Consider the following 24,197-nt stretch of genomic DNA (forward strand, 5'->3'; position numbering starts at 1 on the left):
AATAATGAACATTTTTTTCATAGGTAGGCAACAGGGGAAAATGTACATTTACACATTGCCCTCTAAGTAACTGGAAAAAAACCTGATTATAATTATGTTATGGTGCTTTTCAAAAGGATTTTAATATTCTCCTTACATTGACTTTCCTAATTGATTGTTTATATGCCTGTTTGTGTATGCCCCATCTCACTCTTTATGCCTCCAATACCCCTAAACTGGAAAAAAAAAATTTTTATCTCTGGAAGAGAAATGTTTTTAATTGTTCTAATGAGCAGTTCTACCCTTAATTGTTGTTTTTAAGTCCACCTTGATTTTGATGTGACTTTGTAGTAAATTTGACTTATTAATTTCTTATCAAAAAGGTATTAAATCTCTGTGATTTCAAAATCTAGAATATGTTTTGGGAAGTCAAGTGTACATGATAAAGGTCTTTGGATATCTTTGCTATAGGTTAGTTGCTGAAAGAGTTAATGATATATAGATAGACTTTTTTTTTTTTTTAGTTAAGCTTATTTATAGGTCACTAGAAAATAGATGGTTTGTAAAAAAAATCATCAATAAACTTGCACTAGAATGTTTTTTTTTAGCCAAACCAGCCTCTTTTTGTAATTTGTGTTTAAGAATATGATATTTTGATTATTTATAAGTAAATGAATACATTATTAACATAAGAATCTTGTTTGTGTGATTTGCTGCTTGAAAGATGCTTTCAAGCGTCTCTGCCATTGTCCTTTGCATGCCATGTGGGTGGTCGTGGTTTTCAAACACTTAGATGGTTTTTAATGGAAGAGAGTGATGGATGTGATATGACCAGAAGTGCAAATATCCTTTTCGAACATCATTGTTGATTGAAACATCTAAAGTTCTTACAGCAAAATGTAAACTCCTTAAGAGATGCTTACAGATGAATATTACATAAAAATAAAAAAGCCATCTTTGGCCATTAATTAGATGCTGCATTTATATTAAGGAGCCAGAATACTGAAAATCACGTGGAAAGTCTAGTAAAGTTCATGCTTCCTATAATCATGCCATGTTTCACAAAGCCATTTCAATAAAACTGAGTCTGTGTCCTTTATAATAATACAGATAAAACTTTATGCTGTGCAGTTACATTGGAATGTCCTGAGAATGTCAATGACCCTCATGCCGTATTTACTAGCATGCTATTTTGAGCAGTGCCAGTGCATCAGGATAATTTGGCATTACAAAAACAATAAAGTGGACGTTCCTTCTTGCAGGAGGAGAAAGGGAACCAGTGGATATCTGGTATTCATAATGAAGCCAACTGACTGTAATTTATATGGTCACTTTTGAACTTTTCAGAGAAAAGGGAAAGAAGATGGCTGCAGCAAAGGGAAAGGAAATGAATATAACAATAAGCATGAGGTTAATTATCTGATGGTAGGATTCTTACTGCGATGAGGGATATATGGATGATGTTTACTGATTACCTGAAAGTACACCACCAAGTACTTTGGGTATCTTTAAATTCAACCGGGGCGTAGTATTTTCATTTGAGAAAAAATATGAATAAAAAAAGGACCATTGTTCTGAAGTGGTACCGTTTTACTGGTTTTTGACCAAAATTTTTGTATCAAATATAGATTATATGTATAGTTTTTTAAAGTACTATGTATTTTACCTGTGAAATATTTGATTAAAAATTTCCAAAATACTGAGAAGATGGAGAACTTTGATGTAATTTTGACTAATTTTAACAAAACACTGTGTAGCCAGTAATAATATGATAATGAGTACATTTGCAGGAAAAAAAAAAAGAGTTTTTATTCCAGAACAAATAAGTAGCACCATTTACTTCCCATGTGGTCTTCTACACATGGCCATTCTCTAGATTTCCAAATTTACTTGAAATGAGTGGCCAGAGACCGCTAATAATGAGCAAGTATCACAAGTGTTTCATCATCAACATGTATCAAAGTGCCATTCTGCTACTGGAAGTAATATGAGAGTAAAAGTAACATGAAAGAGCAAAAGAAGAAAACATACTTAGATCATAAAAACTGAGAAAGCAAAAGGCAGTAAAACTTACATACATGGCAACACAATCTATGGCAAAGAAATTTTGATAAATAAAAATACCAATTCCAAACCCCAAAACACAACAACCTCAATCAGATTTGACCATGTAGTGAACATTGCCAGAAATCAGATAAAAGTTTTAATTGTAGGACAGATTTGTTTCAGATTACATCTTAAATTTGTAAAACATGTACATACATATATATATATATATAAAACATATATATATAATATTTTATATATATATATATAAAACATATATATATATAATATTATATATATATATATAAAACATATATATATATAATATTTTATATATATATATATATATATATATATATATTATGTTCATGGCCTGGCCCTTGGTAATGTTTCATTTTCACAGATGATACTAAGAAATTTTGCAACTAGTTCTTTGACTTTGGGAAATGTAGTATTTTAATAAAACAGATTTCAGTCTGTATGATTTAAAGTGAATACCACTATTATTTTTTAAAGTGAGGATTATGTGCCAGGTACTGTTTTAGGCATTTTACATATTTTATAGCATTTAAACTCCACAGTAATTCCTTGAATTGGTGGCATCTCTATAGAGAATGAACTGGAGAACTTGCCTACAGTCACATAGCTAATAAATAACGATCAGAATTTTAATCCAGGCTATTCTGACTCCATATTTTCCAGTGGTGTAGCTCATTTGTATTCTAGTTACAAAGTATATTTAAAATCCAACATCATATCCTATTTCTCTAGGTATTTGAGGTGAAACCCTGGACTTAGAGGTAGACACTTTGTTTGAGTCTATGTTTTCACATTTACTAGCTGTGTAATCTTGAGCAAGTCACTTCACCTCTTTGAAGTTTGGTTTTCTCAGCTATAAATGAGAATGATGGCACCTCTACGCTATAAAGTTATTTAAAAACCAAATGAGAGAAAGAATGTGAACGCTACAGCTGACTGCTTGGCATGTAGTATATGCTTAATATGTGTTAAAATTTGAACAGAGAGAATTTTTTTGGCCAAGCAATAGAATGAGACCCAAGTACTATAGTGTTTTGGATTATCATATTAACCACTATAAAATAAGAGGTTAAAGTCTCCTACATAAGAAACAAAAGTACAGAAAACGTTTGCTTTTTGGCAGAAACATTTTGTGTTGTGAACTAGGTCTGGGAAGATCTTACCAAAGTCTGGACTATTCGGTGTTCCAGAAAATAAGAGTAGTGGGGGAAGCAGCTGTGTGGAGCAGCACAAATGATGCCCTCTGTGTTAGCGGGAGCAGGCACCACAGTGTAATGTTATCCCATTCGCAGCATGGCAGTGATCTTAACTGACAAGACAGGAAATGAAAGTGCCATGGTGATCTCATTCTGCAGGGAGAAAAGGCAAGGGAACAGAATGTGGGAAAGAGAGGAATGAGATAGGAGTTTGTGTAAACAAATGCTGAGAAGTCCTGGAAATGCACATAATAGAAGAGGACTAATTGGTTTTGATGGAAGTCCAAACATGGGCCTCCAGCATTTTTTAGTGAGGAGACCCCAGGCATATGGTAAATTTAAAAGGATATCATTGGCACATTAGATCATTAGATCGCTGTTAATCACATAGAGTAGCTAGTCATAAAGTCCTGTAGGTATTAATGCCAGTGTTGTTATAATTCTTTTCCCACACTTAGGTTCTGAAACTCATTGCTTTTCCTTTATGTAGTGCTGGGTTTTGTTTTGTTTTTTTCCCCCTTTCAAATTTAATTGTCATATTTACCAATCCTAAGAATCTCCTCAATAGAACCTTTTGTTTGAATATCTATCCCTTTAAATGAAAAGAAAATGGCCATTTCCTTTCCCCCCACTTGTAATAATTTCCTTTAAGAACAGAGCACAGGTAACCCTTTGTGCTAATACACGTGAGAAACATGGCCTGTTTTTTTCCTTCATCCTTTTTTCACTGTCTCATGCAAGCACAGCATACTTCATATCTTGCCCTAGCCCTGTTCTCTTCTTCTGTAGCTGACAGTGCTTATATATCAAGCGCGCCAACAAGATGCAGCTCCATTTAACAAAAAAGTGCCTTAAAAATGTAACTCTTCTTTCTGCATTTTTATTGCACAGTCCATCTGCTCCTTCGTCTTGGCTGCTCTTCACTTTCACAGTGACAAGGCTCACTCCTTTTTCTTGTCTCTTGAGGCAAGATCTAATTGGCAAGTGGGAAGTCCTCAAAATTTGCTTTTGCCGGCCAACAGTAGTTTCAGATTTTTATGTAAACAGTTGGCTAAACTAGATTTGAAGAGTAAAGAGAAACTGATGAAAATAAAGATTTTTTAAAAAGTTCTCTCCCATGGAATGAACACACTTTCCTACAGGAGCATAACAACTGTTTTTGAATGAGTAAGCTGTACTGTAGTTTTGTCAGTTACTGGATAAATACAGTAAGTGTGATCAATATTTTTGATGACTCCAAATAGCAAAATGTTTAGCTTGAATAATTATTTCAGGCATAACTCTTTTGTGTAAAACATTCCTCTCTTGTAAAATAAACTGTCCAAGGTTGGAACGTGCTGGGAGTTGATAGTATAGTCAGGGAAAAGAGTGGATCCCTATGGGATCTCTATAGTGCCATTTGCATGGCCGAGAGCATGCAGAAACACCAGACTCATAGCTTTGGGAATCATACTGGCATAGAAAACACTGATGATTCAAGAAGTGCCTTTAAATGGTGTCCCTTCTCATTTAAAGTACATCAGTGGACCTGCAGAAAAATAACACTAGGCTCTGCCCGGGAGTCTAGTACCTGTACAGACCAAGATCCTAATAATGTCATTATAGCATGTAGCTGCTTTCCATTGAACCTCTAATAAAGGTCATCAGTTGCCTGCTTCCTTGAGTGAGATGGTTTTGCGGCAAGTGCTTGGAGAAAAGTTATCAGTGCTGTGTGTTAGGAACAGGCATTCTGCCAACAGCTTTATAATGAAGGTGAAATGTAATAAAGCGATGGATTGACAGTTTATGTGTTGAAAGTGAAGGAAATGGAGGTGTGGAGAAGCATTATGGGGAATCTTTCTAGTCATATCTTCAATTTAAGCATCAGGGGAAATGCTTCAAAATCTTAGATTTATGAATTTCTAGTAAGCAGTTTCCCAGCATGTAAACAAATCTCAGTGGGCTGTTTTAGGAAGGTAGATTTGGGCAGTGAAGTAATCATTTTTATTCCTCTGATTTTCCAAATAGAAATGGACATATATGATAAAAATGTCAGCCACACTCTCCACGTCAGGCCCCTAACAGGATTACATGTCAGTTCTTAATGTCTCGCTCTGTTTTTCTTTGCCATGAATGGCTGCATTATTGCTCACAGGAACTTCACTGTAATATATGGTAAGAGACAAGTAGCTCTTTATGGCCAGTGATTATTCGGTTTGAATGAAACCTGTGATTTATGTCCATTTAACTGAAAAGCCTTGTAAATTCCCAGTGCTGCATTTTTCCTCAATAGAGAATGAGTCAAGCGAAAGTGACAACTAGGTTGGCGTGGAAATGTGCAGTGCATTGCCGTGTTATATTTAATACACCTGACATGAAAAACGTGCACGCACCACACAGTCACCTTAAATAGGAGTGAAAGTGACATTAGCTTGTAATATGACTGCCATATTCAGTGGATTAGACACTAACATTGGCTTAAAAGGAGATTTGGAGCCAAAGTGGGATGGGCATGGGGACATGGGTTGTGGTAGGCAACTATAGCATCTGGCATTTCCTCATAATATTTTAAAAATTAGTATTTTTCACAGTTGCTTCTATTGATATCTATAAAATAATGTGATTCTTCTCTTTCATTACAAGTCTTATCTTTAGACTTAAGGAGAGAGTGAAATTCAGGTGCAATTATTATTCCAGATCTTTCTTTAGGAGGTGCTGATATCATTCAATTGGCTTTTTTTTTTTTTTTTGGTGAAGGGGGCATGGAGGAGTCTCTCTAAATCAGCCAGACCCCACTCAAGGGTCTGCCTTCCCTGGGCTTGGCTTCTTAGCTCTATCTCTGATTCACCCACTGTTTGTCTGAGAGCCCAATTTTCCTCCCTCCACCCCCATATTAAGTCTAGTAATGGCACCTTGAGGGATTTTTCAGTGTCTTTATCTACTTTGTTTCCAAATTATATTCCAGTTTGCACAACCAAAAAGTAATCATTTCAAATGAGATCGTTTAACCATGAAGTTTATGACCTTCAGTTCATTTCCAGGTCTTCTGTTTCATACTTAAACTGCTTCTTCTTATTTAAGGATTTCAGGTGGAAAATTATTTACATTTTTTAGGTTTGGGGAGAAAAGTAGCAATATGTCTGTGTTAATCTTTCTTTATCTATAATTTGGGTTATGTTTCTTGAACTCTGGCTGACTTGATTATAAAATGAAAAAAACACAGAAAGTAAAGTTGGTATTTTGTTTAATTATCTTTGTACCTTCAGACCACAATCCTGCTTGTTACTTGTAAATAACAGATACAAAATTGGGACATTATTAGAAAAACAAAAAATATTAATATTGGCACTGGTTTCAAAGCAGCTAAGAATTCAGGGCCTGCTGAAAATACCAGATCTGGCCCTGTTTTATATGACACTCTGCTAAAACATTTTTCTCTGAGCTAAGACTGCTGTGTAGCAGTTGACTGAATCAAGAGCAAGTCCATCGGAAAATAAAATACAGAGATTTCATAGGCCTAAGCTTATGAGTAATTTGGGATCTCATTTTATGTCATGCTCATGGGGTGGGGCGGGCCGGGAATCAAGCCACTTAAGTAACTTTTTGGTTCCAAAGCGGGCTTAAAAAATTTATACCTTATTAACAAAGAAAAGTTGACCTGACTCTATCATTAATATGTATATTATGTGTCTTCTCTGATTGTGGAAGTATTGTAGGTCTAGATCTTAGTTATGCCTAATTCACGACCATGTGTAGAACACATTTGATGTAGCTGGGTCTGAAGCGACTCTGCAGTCCTGGATGAACAGAGGTTAGTCATGGTCCAGTGGGCTTGGTCCATGAAATGAGGAAGCCATGAAGCTTAGTTAGTGCCTGTGTTTGCACCTCATTCTCTCAGGTCAGGCGTTCATTGTGTTACAGTGTTGTTCTGTTAGAGAGGCTACTACTATACAATTCAGCCACTGCAGATTTCGAATCTGCTTATTTATAATTCAAAAGCTTGCCTATATATTAATGAACCCTTAATGAGCTGTTGAAAATGCCTGAATTACAGTCAGATTATTAAACTCCAACAGCCCCATAATCATACCATTTGAGTGGGCTTTAGGTACTTTTCACATCTGCAGCTTAGTATTGTGAAGGGTATGCGTTTATTCGGAGAAAGCTTTGTAATAATTTTGACCCGTAATTTATTTATTGCCCTCCGAATGCAGTCATCTATGCAGATGCTCTCTCCCATTATCTGTGGGGCAGGTGCACAGCATGTTGAAAGACAGCTAATTAGGATTTGCTGAAAGATATGCAAAAACTGTGGGCTTATAACAAAGCCAAGTTCATTGTTAAACAATGTTTTACTGTGTTTGTATGATTTGTCTAAATCTTAGAGATACAGAAATGAATGTTGTGGTTATAAGTAGATTGCAAATAGCGTGTTTTTTTAAAAAAAACTTTATAATGCTGTGATAACCAAGCCTAGATGTAAAACTTTATAAATCTCTCTAAATGTCCCAGTATACATTTTGGATTAAAAACAAGAATGACCAATTTTTAGATTATTTTTTTCAAGTTTCAGTTTGAAGATATCAAGATCTTTTGATAACCACATAGTCCGATTCACTCAGGCCCTTGCAAATTTAGGTTCATTAAAATGTTTATAGGTACATAGACAAGGAGGTGTTATGATTGGAAGCCATGTGTAATGTTATGATTGGAAGCCATGTGTGAGTCGAACAGGTTACTGAGCTAAATAATAGTAAGTGAATAGGTAGGTAGGATGAGGAGTAAAATAGTAATTTGATGAAAAATAAGAAATAAGTAAGGAAATAAATTGAAGTATTCAAATTAAAAATAATTTTGGAAAGTATTAGTATTTAAAGATCCATAATCATGACTTTGCTTATTAGAGAAAAAAACTGATTCACTTTTCTGACTACAGCCAGTCCTCGAATAATGTTGTGATGAGACACAGTAGGAACTTAACTCTTGTTTATATCAATTATCCTATGGTAAAATTGGTTTCATTACACGTCATTTCACTTATAGTCACAGAACCTATTGATAACGTTAAGTGAGGATTTACTATACAGTTATGAGAATGACTTCAGTGTTGATGAATAGCCTTCTTGATGTTACCTTATTGCAAAGTGCTCCAGTACTTTTCATCCACAGCAGTGTGAACTTTTTTTCAGGAAATGTTTTTCTGATTAGATTTGATGCGCATAATTTAAAACATTTTTTTCTCATTTGAGGCAAACACTGAAGAGTTGATTTACTTACGATTTTAGAAGAGATATTACTTATCACAAGGGGAGAATGTAATACCAACTGAAAATGCATGCTTACAATGATTTTGTGTGTGTGTCCACTATTTTAAGTTTAAGGGTTGCTTCCAATTGGTATGGTGGTATTGGTTTAGATAGCTAGCTAGCTAGCTAGCTAGCTATTTTAGGTATGTATAAAAGTGCCATAGATGGCTAATTAGTTTGTGTCTTTGCATTTATTCCTGACCAATTTCCTTCTTCTGTCCCCCTTATAGTCGGCTTCCTTGTATATTAGTCATTGAGCATCTTCCCTTGTTTGCCACACGTGTGCAGGGAAATGTAATGATTTTGACAATGGATGTTGATCTATTAAAGAACCTCACCAAATGTCCACAGAGAAAAGATCAATAAATATAAGTGCAAGCAGAAAACTAGAAAACTGGAGGAATCTTGAACATAGGTTAAAAAAAAACACATTTCCAGGAGAATCACCTGTATATGTGTAAATATAAAAACGAAACAACAAACACAAAAATGTGAGCAAAAATTTAGTTCAAAAAGGAGAAACTTAAGGAACTCCCAAATAAATACTATAAAATGAAACAGAGCCCAAAGTGCTAGATAAGAGGTTGCTCAGTGAGTCCTCACTACATGTAAAATGCACAAAAAACTTGATAAGTGGAACTACAAGCATGTCTAGGCCTTGAGAGTTTAACATCTAATAACATGAATTAGAAGGAAAGAAAATAAAAGATGTTAAAATACCAATGTAACCAATATTGGCTGTTTCTTTTAGATCTCAAAGAAATATCAAATACATGTTTGTCTATCTTCAATTATCAGCAATACTGATTTTATCTTATTTAAGGGAGTTATCTAACTTTTTGGTTCCCTAAATGAATTATTGTCTTATAGTTTTCAAACCTTATTTATTTATCTCTGAACAGGCAACAGATACAACAGATATAATTTTAAATTAGTGTGAGTTAGTTTTATGACCCAGTTGAAATTATTCCAAAGTATATTCTTAAATGAAACTGACAGCTTTAACGTGTTTTGAGAGAGGAAATTAAAGTTGTGCATTTGTGTTAAAACAACCAAGAGCTCTCTCCTGCTGTGGGTGTAATTCAGGGCATCTAGGAATGAAATCTGTTCTGAAAAGAATTGATGGTAGTTTTAGGTTAGCATATGAAGTCACAGAGCTGGTGCTCAGTTGAGCACTTGGCAGCTTATAGATGTTACTGTCATGTAAGTTACACCAGACACAGAGTGTGTACCACTGTGGGTAAACAACAACAGGCAGAGACGCAAAAGGCAGAATCCAAATGCAGACATGCAAGATGCCAGTTTCCTTCCCCAAGATGCCTTGTCACTGGTGTGAGGAACCTGCTTTTAAGTGGATTTACAGAGGTTAATTGGGCTGGGATATTTTAGATTATGTTACACATTAATGAAAATGCTTATTTTGGGCTGTCATGACTCCAGTGCATTTTATATCATAATAATTGTTTTAAAACTTGGTCTTCCGTGTTGTTGAAAACATCTTGGCAGAAAGCCTATGTGACCTGATTAAACCTATGAATTGTCAGCTGTGATCTATAGTACTCAGATGAGGTTGCTGACTGGGCATCACTTAAGAAGTTCTTTATTTAAAAGCAAAATTGGATTGAGACTACTGTGCCCAGCACGGTATTGCCATGTTGATGGTATATTTTTAATACTGTATTTAGTGTCCTGGTTTTATAGTTTACTGATAATCAGTTAACAAAGACATATATATATATATATATATATATATATTTAAAGCATAGCTAATTGCCTCATAATGTATGTATTTCTTTTCTCCCCCTGAAATTACATGATGGAAAAGCCCATCTAATCCTGTTTATTTTTTAATTTTTGGATATAACTTGTGAATTAATTATTCTATGGGATTTTAAATTCTGTTCTTCTACCTATAGCTATACAGAGAAACAGAATGACCTTAACCTTTCTTTTGATGAGTTTGTTTTATATCCTTGGATGATATTTTTCCTTTCTCAAAATCCCTTTTTTTTTTTTTTTTACCCCCTTCCCATTTGATGCCTTAATCATCTAAATCTGGGAAGATTGGATGTCAGCATATTCTAAGAAGCCAGGGTTACCTTTTTCCAATGATCCAAGCTGGGATAAATGAAGAAGGGGTGCTTAGAAATTCGAGGATGTATGTAAATATTATCTTGAAAAGAATTTTCATACTTATGCTTATTGATAAAGTGGGAACAATGAAATTCTCAGCATGAATTGTAGTACATTGATGTTGTTTGATCGTTTTCTCAAATAAAATACTCACACTGTTTGTCCTGTTTCTCGCTTCTTCTCTCTCTCTGTCTCTCTCTCTCTTTCCTTGAAGGTCTCAGCATCAGAGGAGCCCAGGAGGAGGACCCTCCCGATCCCCAGCTAATGAGACTGGACAATATGCTTTTGGCAGAAGGGGTTTCAGGTCCTGAGAAAGGTGGGGGATCGGCGGCAGCAGCTGCAGCCGCGGCAGCCTCTGGAGGTTCTTCAGATAACTCTATTGAACACTCAGATTACAGAGCCAAATTGACCCAGATCAGACAAATCTATCACACAGAACTGGAGAAATATGAACAGGTCAGCAGCCGCCACTCTCATAGTCCTGCACAAACCCTCTATTGCTCTTCTATTAGACTGCGCTAACCAATTCTGAGGGCTTTGAGGGGTAGGTGTTAACACAAAGAGCAAAATAAATACGGTCAATGCAAAAATCCAGATGAATTGTTGGATTGATGAAATTAAGTCCCTTTGAGATTTCGGAGGTGAAGCTAAACCTTTTACCCCATCCACGTGTTTTAGTTTTATCCGTTCCTCACATTCTTGTGCCCTTAACTACCACACCTGCAGCCATCCTTCCCCTTTAACCTAACCGCTTGGTGCCCTTCACAGTTTTGTATCATTAACATTTATGCACTGGCCTTGTTCATAAGCTATATCAACTTTTAAAGGGAAGCACTGCATAGTGAGACCTTCCTCCAATACTGAGCTCCAGAATCCTCCTAGGAATTCCTTATGGATTGTGCCAGAGGATAGGGGAGGGAGCTGACTTCACAAAGTAAGCAGGTTCTGGCCTGTCTCTGAGGAGGAGACCTCCCAGGATAATTATGGGTAACCTGGGACAGGGAATACTAGGCATTGTGTGCTAAATTCCTGATCAGAGAGAGTGTGTGGATTAAAAATGCTATTCTCAGCAATTATATTAGCCATATTTCATTGAGTCTAAGATATCTTTGATTTTAAGCTGTTTTATTGTTTTATGCACCATCAAGAAAAAATTAACACTGCCCTACTTAACTGTAACATGCCATTGATTGTAAAATGCTTCCAAACTTCAGAGATATTAAATGTGGGGGAAAATAAGTAAGTCTTAGATTCAATGAAAAAAGGTAAAATGTTCATGGTTCATTTAAAACATATTTTGGTTATGAGTTTAAGCCTAAAAACCTGCTTATTTTGAGGAAATCTCACTGAAAGGTAATTAAAAAAATATTATTATGGAAATGTTTAAATATACCTCAAAATAAAGAAAATATTAAATTGAATCCTATGAAATTGCCAAGTTTTTAAGTCAAAAACTGTTGTGTTGGCAGTTTTATAGAGTTTAACTTAAAATAAGGAACTGCCTAGATACCCATCACCCAGATAAATAATTATCAACATTTTGTCAATTTTATTTTGTCTATGTCTCCACCTCCCCTCCTTCCCCCCACCCCACCCCCTTTTTTTCCTTGGTGGAGTATTTTAAAGCAATCTTAGGCATCATGCCATTTCACCCATAAATACTTCACTGTGTAGTCAGGTACTTGTTAAAGTCCAAACACCTTAGTGTGATGTGGGAGTCTTGGTGTTTTAATCCTGATTTTTCTTCTAAGTTCCCTTTGTAGTTTCAGTTGTATATGTTATTTTTTTATTGCCTTCTCTAATATGCTGGCTATGGTGGTTTTAAGCAAATGCTGGATTCTGTCCCAGAGGTGAGTGTTTTGAGGGAGCATAGAAAGATTTATATAGCTTTACGTTAAAATACAATATAAATGAATCTTATAAGATACTGTCTCTTTTTCTGCATAGGACTTTCTGGGATCTCAAACTGTATTTCTAGTCTTATTTGTAGGACTAATTTTTGGTGGAAGATGTGCAAATAAGAATTTTAGAAAAATTATCGTGTGTGTGTGTACATGAAAAAAATGGAGCTTTCTGATTTGACATATGAATAATTGAGAGTAAACAAAATAAGTCATGGTTGAAAAGGTTGCCCTGAGCATAAACAGTGGAAAATGGCTCTAATTTGTAGTATAATCCTAATTGCCTAACTTTATGTTAAATACATCTATACATACTTACTAAATAAATACCACCAGTCACCTTGCATGGAAAGATGTACAGTATTGGGCCAAATGGCCCTACTTTTTTGGCTGAGGAATTAAGATGGTTCCTTGCTATCTCCTGCCATGTCTCTTCACTTTGGCCTCTTTACTTTCTCCCTAGAGCCCTGTTGGAAGTTGGGTGAAGTTGGCATCAGTCAGTGTAACAAGGGTTTTGGGATTTTTTTGTTGTTTTGCTTTGGGGTTTTTTGTGCTTTAAAAATACATACGTACACACAAGTTCTTCATAAATTAATCTATCATATGTAATCTTGTATTTTTGGATTAAATATCAAATTGGGAAATGAGTTTTAATATGTAATCATGAATCATATGTTTAGATATATTCAGTAGCCTAATGTGTATTTCCATTCTCATGTTTAACACTTTCAGAAGAAAAAATATAGCTAAATGAAGTTGTTGCAGTATAATGGACAAATAGATGGAGTAGGATGATTGGCTGGCTGATTGAACAGAATTTTAGTTTACAAGTTTTCATCTGTAGGTTCTGAATTATTTTAGAAATAACACAATGTCATTTAATTCTCTTGAGTTGTCTTTGGGGCTGGCTGGCTTTTATATAGCTTTTCTGTGAATTTTGACATAAGATAGTTAATTTTCTTTTCAAATCTTTGGGATACAAGGACTTATCTGGGATAGACCTTTCAGGGATATAAAAGAGCTAAGCAGAACTAAGTGAGATGAAAGGGTGGCATTTCTAAAATAGATGGTATTATATTGTAATTTCCATTTTACAGATGAGAAAAATGAGACTCAGGTTATTTGTCCAATGTCACACATCTAGTTAGTGTCAGAATCAGGCATTGAAATCAGTTTTTGACAATATGCCTTCCTTTTCCATTGAATTATGCTGCTACTTATGTCGAATCAGAAAATAATTCAGGTGCATTTTATTTTTCTCTGACTTGTCTGTGTTGGATTGTGTTTGGGAATGGGATCAGAGTAGAGATGGAAGAAACAACTAATCACTTTGCAGAAATTATATTTTTCCTAAAAGTGAACATGTGTACTCTGAGTGACAGAAAGCGTATTAGTAAATAGGAAGAACATATATGCTAAGGCAGAGGCTTCATCAGAAAATTGTGTTGAATCTTTCACTAAAAGAAATAAACTACATTGGAATCTTAGAGCTGTTCACTCTACTGTGTTTTGCAATGAAGCTGTAATGAAAATGTATCTGAAGCCTGTTTAGATTTAGATTGCCATAAAATTAACAAACACCACCACTGTAGTAAATTAAAGTGCCTTGTAAACACAGCCACATTTACAAAGCTAAGCAGACTGGAGCTACAGTTTGAGCAAAATTAAATCCCGGCTGCAAGGCTCAGTTTTATTGTGTGTGTTTTAGGAATGGTACTATCTTCAAAATATTGTCCATTTCCTTTTTCCACAAAGCGTCCTTTGATCCTTTGTGTCTTTTACATAGGCTCCGATGTAAATGATTTTTGATGGTAATCGTCTAAATTCACTTTTAGACCCTTTTGAAATATTAGACATAGAATCGAGATTAGAGTAAGGTTATTGAATATTATGACCACCCAAAAGGAAACAAAGCTTTTTACTTTTCTCTTGTTGATCCTGACACCCAATAGGAATATGATAATTTTCCAAAGCTTACAGCAACTGCCTTGTAATACTTCCTTTTAGGTGCATTGCCTACCTCTTTAGCGGAGACAAAAACCTGGTTGCTTCTTTGTCTTCTTGTTGATTAGCTACAAGTTTTGAAAAATATTTTTACTGTACCTTTCAAATAGCTCTTATGATTAAAGGCCCAACTATTAGAATAGGCAGATTCCTAATGAACTTGATCCAAGTGACCTGAGAAGCCAGTTTTTAAGAACTGAAGGCCTTCGTGGTTCCTTCACCTCTCTACCAAAGGGAAATGGACACACTGCTTTTTGCAAATGAAATTTGACTTAGACATTTTTTCTCAGTTAAAAGGGAAAAGATATATCATGCCCTCTGCAGCTCTCCCACTTTGCTTATACCAGAAGAAATGCTTGTACACAGGCAATTCACTTCATAATTTATAGCTACTATAATAGAGATGACATATTGAAAGCTATCTACTATAATTATATTGAAATACATTTTTGCTGAAGGCGAAAGTGTTGTAAGGGTCCCAACCCTCCCCAAGCATCTAGGAACCTGCTTTCTGAGTTCACAAATGTCGTTTGAATTCACCTCAAATCAGGTAAAGCATTGGAGCCAAGCATGTACACTGAATGTGCTCAATCAGGTATCGTTTAGCTACTAGAGGACTTTCAGATTGCAGGGGGTTATTGGGGGAATGGAGGATGAGTGTGGAACCTAAACCCTAAATCATCATAAAGGAAAGGCCTGGGGCTTTTTGAGGATCTCAACATTATGTGCTTACATTTGTTGGCAAAATCTCCTTTGCTTGTAAAGGAATTTCATTTTTTTTTTACCAGGTTAAAAAAAATGCTGAGGTTATTACATTAAAGATTGTTTAGCCTGCAAATTCCTAATCCCACTTTATTTCTTTTTAATAGTTAAGAAGGAAAGACAAAGGGATACTACCTGATGTAAACTTTATGTTTTATTTTCCCAAGTGAGGCTTTGTCACTCATTGCTCTGAGGGAAGGGTTTTACTTCTTGTCAGCTTTCATGCCAGGTCTTTTCCTTGGCTGGAAGGAGTTTTGTGTGCCCCCCCCCTTTTTTTCCCTCCAAATTTCTACTTTATTGGTTTTATGTACCAAATATATCTTTGACCACAAACGTGATTAATAAAATGAATTGTTTTGTATTTGAGTACTCTTTTTTTTTTTCAACTTGTTTGGAAGCAGTGTTTGTATTATTCAGGCAGTGGGAAGGCAGAACTATATTACTTAATCAGAGTAGGGACTTGCTTGCAGAATAACACACACAAAAAATATGAATTTCATTAAATTGCCATTTTCATAGTCAATAATAACTGCCATTTATTAAGTATTAATTATGTTCCAGACTCTATGCAAAGAACTTAACATGTATTATATAATATAAACTTTACAAAACCCTCATGAGATAGGTCCCTAAACTATGTAATTAGGTAAGAAAGTGTTGAAGTACAATAGGTATTTCATCTTTGCAACAATTCCTTAGGTATATTGATCTCATTGTAGATGGCTTAGAAAGAATTTTTAAATGTTTACTTTTACCCTAAAGAAGAATTTGTTGATTTAATAATAAACATTCTGTAAATACAAAATCTATAATATTGGGCTAGAGTTACTTGTAAGGTTATAAAGACATCTAGAAAATGGATGTATACAAATTTAGGAGGCTTCAACTTTTTTTTTTTTTTTAAGATTTTATTGGGGAATTGGGGAAGGGGAACAGACAAGTTGCTGTCCTTTTGCTCTTCAGTCTAGTTGTGGAGGACATCGCTGCACTGGCGCATGCTGGTATTGTGATCATTGCGCTCTTCCCAGGTGAGGCAGTCGCTCGCCAGCCATTGGACGGCAGCTCATGGCAGTTGACCGCCGCTCATGCCGGCTCCCGGCTGCCAGCCACTCACAGTAGCTCACGGCAGCCCACTGTAGCCACATGCTGTTGCCGGTGACTCAGGGCAGCCCCGCTCCAGGTCAGCTGTTGTTCACCATCTTAGCTGTAGAGGGCGCAACATCACTGGCCCTCATGTGGGATCCAAACCCGAGCCCTGCTGCTCAGAGCTGGCATCCCAAGCCAATTCTTAACCAACACGCCACTCGGCTGGCCCTGGAGGCTTCAACTTTTAATAGCGATTTATTCTTTGAAAAGTAGATTTTAGAATAGGGGGTATTATGATCTGTTGTCTACAATCAGCTTCTCTAGATAGTTACAAAAGACTAATTTAGTTTTTAGATCTGATCACTGAACCATTTAAAAACTTCCTCTAATAGAAGTTTTGCTCACTGTCTGATTTTACATTTTTACATTCAATGATCAGAACTTACAGGCAATAAAAGGATTGAATCTTGAATTCACAACTGAGAAATGCACTACCGCAAAATAAACCCCTGAAAACTTTAATTTTGAGTGTAAACCAAATAGGTATGGATATCGAGGAGATGGTTTCACTAGCCAACATATCATTAAAAACATTATCAAAGATCCAAATATTTCCAATTCTCAATTATTGATTTGGATTTTTAAGGAGGGAGGAACAAATGGCAAGGAGAAAGGCTCATATTGCAAAGAAAAACTCCCTTCTTAGGGAGGAAATATCCAAAAAAGGAAGAATGTAGTAGTTCCTGGCAGCCATCTTGCCACTATGATGGAGAGCATGCCTGAGATAAACCAGTGCTGAGGATGAGAAGCCAGCAGTGAGAAGGGGGTCCTGGGCACATTGTTGGAGCCTATGTCAAGCCCCGCCCTGAAGTTAGCGCCATCTCTGAACTGTTCAGTTATGAGAGCCAATAAATGACCTTTATCTTTTAAGCTTAAAAAAAAAAAAGAATTGATTGACACTATTTTTATCAGATGAAGACTTCCATGCTTTATGTTCATTTAAGTATGTTATTGCAACATATGTTTTAAAATACAAACCAAAAAAGGCATCCTAGATAGTTTTCAGCAGTTGGATTTAAAAGAAAAAGAGGTTTCTGCTGTTATTCTAAATCAGAAAATTTAAGGAATGGAAACTTTTCATTTCCCAAATATTCCAGTTAACCAAGGTGTTTTTACATTTGTATTGTGGACATTGACCAGAAAATTATTAACTGACAATTTCACTTGGGAAAATAATAAGACAATGAAAAATTTCTCCAATGTCTATTTTAATAACATAGTCTTGGAGGTAAGATAGAGAATATGATAAATGTGTGAAGTGAGCATCCCACGTTATAAACGACATTAGTGCTAGTATGTGGTTGGGTGGCCCTTCAAAACAACTGCAATCATTTGATCGTTCTTACTGCATTTATATGTTTAAAAAATGTATACCTTTTAAGGAATAGGAGATGAGGCGGTACTGTGCTCTGCTCTGAAACTGGTGCAGATGATGCTGTAAATGAGGCTGTAATTTACTTTCAGTGGTATAAAGGAAAAAAATCACTTTGCCTAAAGTGTATGCATCTTTCTTAAGGGTGCACCCAGATTTTAATTATCTAAATGTAAATACTTAACGAATTTTACTTAGAGTAATGAGCTAAAGTGCACACTACATAAATGAGATGTTCTAATTAATCATGTATGAACTACTGGTTTAAAGAAAAGCTATGTGAATTCTGTGAATGTTGGGCTATTGCCAAATTGCTAATCAGCATTTGCATTCATAGATGACTTCACTTAATAAGTTGTGAGACATTCAGCAAATGTTTTAGAAAATTATGAGTTTTTAGATGCAGAAACTTTTTGCTTTTAACCTGTTGGGTTTTTTTTCTTTTTCTTTTTTTCCACATGAGCCTTTGGCTGCTTCTTAGAAACCATAGGTAAACATTCATTCTGGAGAGATTAAAATGTAGCCAGAGAAATACTAAGAGAGCTAATATCTCAGGTATCATTCACATGGGAGTCTTAAATTATTTATCAAGACATAAGCCACACCCTAGTTATATGTTGCCATAATGTGTGAGCTAGGTTTGTAGGAATTAGCAGTGTTATATGTGCAAATCAGAAATGCTTCCATAGTTTAGCACAGAAGTTGTCAAACTTTTTGGTCTTCGGATTTAGCCTCTTAAAAATCATTGGAGACCCCTTAAGAGCTTTCATTTTGTGGGTTATATCTATTGATATTTATTATACTAGAAATTTAAACTTACAAAAATTAAAAATATTTATTAATTAATTTAAAAATAATAAACCATTATGTTAACCTAAATAACATTTTTAAAACCTATATTTCCCCCAAAATTCAAAATTCTGTGAGAAGAATGCCACTGTTTTTACATTTTTGCAAAACTGTTTAATGTTGGGCTTAATAGAAGTCACCTGGATTTCCACATGTACTTCTGTAGTCAGCCTGTTGTCATGTGGTTAAAGTACATGAAGAACATCTGGCTTCACACAAATATGTCACTGGAAAAGGGAGGAGTATATTAATAGCCTTTCATATAATAGTGGATATTCTTCTGTGATATTACACTAAAACTCGACAAGTTGTAGTTTCTAAAAGGTTAGCTACAATGTGGAGTCTGAAATCATTTCAAGACTCTTTATACTCTGTTACTTTAAAATCCATTGGTCTAGTTTGCACTTTAAATGGATTTTCTACCTGTGCATGTTTTTGTAACCTCATGCATCGATCATTTGGAAAATATTGGTTCACTGAGTGATGTATATCTCCCAGCGTTGACACATTTCATTGTATAATATAAAAAATATCATATTTAATAATATCAACACCAAACTAATCAGAATGTCTATTGGGAAACTGTCAAGCTCACAGTGGTGGATGCAAGTTTTCTAAATTATAATTTTCACTTGAAAATTCAAATTTCATCATTGGCACAACTATCAGCCATTTTCCTTGACGTGATAGGATCACTTAGTTCATTTTTGAGAAAACATCTGCCAAATGCCCAAGTCCAAATAATTATAATTTGTCTGTTTTGCTTTCAAATAAAAATAGTGTTTTATCCATGACAAAAGCAGCTTCACTCACAGCTTAAACAATCAAATGATGCTTTTTCTCGAGACAACCATCCATCGACCTGCAGAGAAATACTTTTCTGTATGCTTCCTGTTTGTCACACAGAATGTTAAAGACTTAGTATTCATGTAGTAAAATGAATAATTTCTCTTGCTTCATTAAGGATACTCCTAAGTGAACTGTCTTTTTGTGTGTGTTTGTATAAATATGTGGCGGTGAAGAATAAAAATAGAAATATCAAAGATGACTTAATATATTGTTTCCCAGAGTTTTTCTTAGCTCTTTGGTTTGCAGGATGGCTGTAGAGCTGTGCTGTCAATACAGTTGCCACCAGGCACATGTAGCTGTTTGAAATCTGGTTAGTCTGAACTGAGATGTGCTGTAAATATAAAATACAAACTGGATTTCATAGTGTATTTAAAAAAGAACATAACAGACCTCATTCACAGGTTTTTGTGAGTTTTTTAAAATATTGATTATGTGTTGAAATGTTAATAGTTTTCATCTATTGGGTTAAATAAAGTACACTGTTATAATTTTACCCGATTATTTTTGTTTTTCATGTGGCTACTAGAGATATTAAAATTCTCATATGTGGCTCTCAAGATATTTCTTTCGGACAGCACTACTCTAGAGAAAAGAGGTTCTGTGACCAAATTTATTTGGGAAAAGTTGGATACACCATTCTGTTTTGAAGATTTATTATTGGCATGTTAGAAGTACTGAGGAGTCCTGCAAAAATAAAAATGTCTTTAAAAATTTTAGTTAGTACAGCATTACCCAAACATACTGTATTATTGGACCATGTATTAACATCTTCTCAACCTAGCTATAGAAGTATAGAATTCTTGATCCCAATTTGGGGAAACAGTTCTAGTTGAATTTTCTTAACTGATGAGAAAACTGAGAGCTAGAGTTCATCGAATTACATAATTTTGAAATTATGTGAACATCTCTTTAGGGAAAGTAAGTACAAGAAAAAATAAACATATATTTCTTGACTCATTATTTTTAGCTCGGCATAAGATAGTCTAAAATGACAATATAACAGGGAAAAATCTTAAATTTATTTTTATTTTGGTTTCCTAGAAGATAGAAAGAACTGGTTTTAGAGTTGCAAAGTTCCTTAATGTTTTTTTGATGTGTGTGTGTCATAACCTAGGACAATAATTCTCAGCCTTATTTAATTGCAGGCTGGCTAAGAATCTGAAAACAAAAACTCCACAGATTGTTCCTTCAGAAAATACACATGTGCACATACCTTGCATAAGATTTCATGGAGTCACAGGAATTCTAAACCTATCCAAGGACTCCAGGTTAAAAATTCTTCACTTATAGTTCAGGGGTGAGGTATTTAAGGCTATTAATAACATTACTTTTGAATTGTTATATTAAAAAAATCCACCAATCATAGTTTATTGGATGCCTACTGTGTGTATTACACATTTCTATAGTCTGAAAAATCCCATAATTATACAGTGTCACTATTCACAAGGAATTTTAAATTTCTTAAGCCACACACACACACACACACACACACACACACACACACACACACAGGTAAGCAAGACTCATTTTTATCTCACGTTAGAAATATTTATAGAAAAGCTCCATAAAAGCTTAGAGTAACTAAAGCACCCAGTGTATTTGAAAGGTTAGTTCTCTAATGAGCAGTTAGAAAAACCATCGTGCTAGGTGTGAGCAATGTTCAGGATATCTGTAGGGAAGTGGACATTATTATAGCTTCAAAATGTGTCTTGCTGTGATCAATGATTGTTCTGTCTGCTCACCCTACCAGGGGCATTCGTGCAGTAAGATGCAGAATTTCCTGTCTTGCTGTTTTAAACAAAAAATGCCAGAAGATGTTCTTTTTATTCAAGGGTCTAGACCAGGGGTCGGCAAACTGTGGCTCTTTGGGTACACACATGTGGCTCTGAAGTAAAATTGAAAATGAAAATAAAACTATCATAGTTCCATTTATAAAATTTTTAAAGGATATTATTCACATAATGGTGATTTCATTTGTTTTATGGCTCTCGAATAATTTTTAAATTGTCGTGAGGGACAGGATTGGCTCTTCTGTCTCAAAAGTTTGCTGACCCCTGGTCTAGACTGATGCTTTTTTTACCAAGGAAGTACCGGATTTCAGTGGAGGCCCAGTTACATGGATTTGTAGATGTAAAAGAGCTTAGGTGAACGGAAGAGACAGGCTAAGGATTGTTAACTAAAAAGTTTGGGACCCGAATCTGATAAGGATTTGCCCTTCCCCTGAAGAGCTGAGCTGCTCAAGCCATCTTCCAGGGATGGCCCATGCCCACTGCCAGGGCCCACACCACAGCTAAATTATACGGGGACACTGGCACACTTGGCATCCAAGGCCTTGTACATGCTAATGCAAACCTGAATCCCCTCTTCTCTACGTGTTCTGTCAATCCCTCTGAACTTGCCACCTATCATTGTTTCCAGAGTTTTTCTTATGCCTGGAATTCCTCCTGATTTCCATCTTTATCCACCTTTCAAAAATCCTACCCATTCTTTAAAACCCAAATGTCACTTCCACCGTGCAGCCTGGCATGATCTGTGCTTCCAGATGAGAACCCTTCTGCTTTGGAACCTAGGAAGCACTCATTATCTTCCTGTGACACTTTGCACAGACTACATTGTTTGAGAATTCATTTTTTATATATTTTATCACACTGAAAGCCGGGTCTGCATCTTGCTCATTTTGTGTCCCTTAGTAGTACTGGGAAGAGCTTGAACTCCATAGTCCTTCAGTAAACATTTGTTAAATAAATGTAAATTTCCAGAGAGATTGGAAGGTACTTAGTATTAACAGTTAACACCTATTTATATATAGGAGCTGGTAGAGAGCATCCTCCAATGGGCAAACCTCATTTTGGAACTGGGACAGGGTGGGGGAGAAGAGCAGTTGAGTGCTATGTCTCCTTTGCGCGTCTGGCCAGCCATTCATAGTTTCAGAACCAATGCCATTTTACAAGTGTCTTAGTTTTCATTTTGCCCTGCCCACTGCATAATGCCAATGGCAATTGCAAATGAGATGGAAATTCAGATGAATTAATGTCTGGGTGTGATGATATAAAATACCGAATTCCTAAGGAGTGATTCTTTTTCCCCCCTCACAGGCATGTAATGAATTCACTACACATGTGATGAACCTTCTCCGAGAGCAGAGTAGAACACGTCCCATTTCCCCAAAAGAGATTGAAAGAATGGTGGGCATCATCCATCGAAAATTTAGTTCCATTCAGATGCAGCTCAAACAAAGCACTTGTGAAGCAGTTATGATTCTAAGATCAAGGTTCCTTGATGCCAGGTATGTGAGGCCACAAATCTATTGCTTTTTTTTGTTTTCTTTTCATTCCTTGTATATTATTTTCTGTAAAAGTGACCAGTTGGTTTTAGATTCTTCATTAATTTGGCTGAAAGAGCACTCCTACGATGGACAGGTAATGCCGTGCATGTTGCCTTCACGGCCAAGCCTCTCCTTTTCTGGTAGTGCGCTTAGCTGACAATTTGGTGACTCAGGAAGTGGATAGGGTCAGTGTGGTTACTAATGATGTAGGAATATGGAGCCTTTCAAATCTGATGCTAAAAAGTAGCTTTAAGGATAACTTTCAGTCTGTAACTTTGTTTTAACGAAGGTTTGTTTTCTAAGACTTTCTTGATGTTACATTGCTTGTGCACCTTATAAGAAAATACGGGGAGAGATGGATATGCCTAAGTAGGAAGTGGTGTTTTAGATAATCGTGGTCACCACAAAACCCCAAACTCCGTTTTTCCAAATCAAGTAAGAAAGCTTATCAGTTTCTCCTGTAAGAATGAAAATTTTCCCTTTTATCTGAAGCTTTCACCAAGTTTCACAGGAGTTAGGTAATAAGTTGTAGATGGTGTGTTTGACCTACTGGGTGACAGAATAGAAGAACTGTCAAGTTGCTGCTATATGCTACCTCTGCAGGGATGCCTCGTGGGCGCTGCTACAGCTTGTGATCAATCTTCAGCTTTGGAAAGGTGTTTCTATATTGTTTGGCTTTCTCGCCCTCAGAATCTGACAGAGGTGATAATTATCATCCAAATTTTATAGTATTAAAGAAAATAACTAAGTTAGCTTCTCAACTGGAAAACAAGGTGTATAAAACATTCTCCGTGCCAGAGCTCTTCCTTAGAGCCAGAAAAGGAAGCGTATGCCACTTAATTATACTATCATTCTCCTAGTTAAGCAAAGCCCGTATCACCTTTGGTTCCTTCCTTCTTCTTCCGTAATAAATCAGTCACTAGAACTCACCAGCGCTTCATTTTCCACATTTCTCATATTATTCTCTTTCTTTCCATTGTTACTTGCACTGTTCAGTTCATGTTCATCCTTTTGTACCTGGACTAGCACAGGACCCTTCCACTAATCTCCCCGTCTCATCTTACTCCCCTCCCATCCGTCCTCCATATTCGTCTTCTGTTTCTGTAGCATCACTCTGATGCCCTAATTGCTTTGCTAACAAATCCACAGTAGCTTTTCAGTGCTGGATACCTTATACACACTACTTAACCTGGCATTTAAGGTCTTATATGATCTGTTTCTGCCTGCATTACTTTTCTGTTAAAATTTTCTAAAGTTTTATTTTGCTTCTTTTCTATTTAAAAAAAAGTACCAAGCTCACTGTGGAAAATT

General features: G+C 35.7%; 1 protein-coding gene across 4 annotated transcripts in view; it reads left to right on the forward strand.

The window, feature by feature from the left end:
- Window positions 1-24,197, forward strand: part of PBX3 (PBX homeobox 3) — a 216,756-nt gene that overhangs the window by 152,686 nt on the left and 39,873 nt on the right. For 2 of the 4 annotated variants that reach the window (XM_019636273.1, XM_019636294.1), the window contains exons 3-4: window positions 10,893-11,134; window positions 22,657-22,847. In XM_019636273.1, coding sequence (XP_019491818.1) covers window positions 10,893-11,134; window positions 22,657-22,847 — 433 coding nt within the window. Of the gene's footprint in view, window positions 1-10,573; window positions 10,704-10,892; window positions 11,135-22,656; window positions 22,848-24,197 lie in introns of those variants that run through there. The other 2 variants (XM_019636286.1, XM_019636279.1) reach the window with 2 other exon arrangements.

The sequence above is a fragment of the Hipposideros armiger genome, unplaced genomic scaffold (assembly GCF_001890085.2).
Source record: "Hipposideros armiger isolate ML-2016 unplaced genomic scaffold, ASM189008v1 scaffold_3, whole genome shotgun sequence".
NCBI classification, from domain to species: Eukaryota; Metazoa; Chordata; class Mammalia; order Chiroptera; family Hipposideridae; genus Hipposideros; species Hipposideros armiger.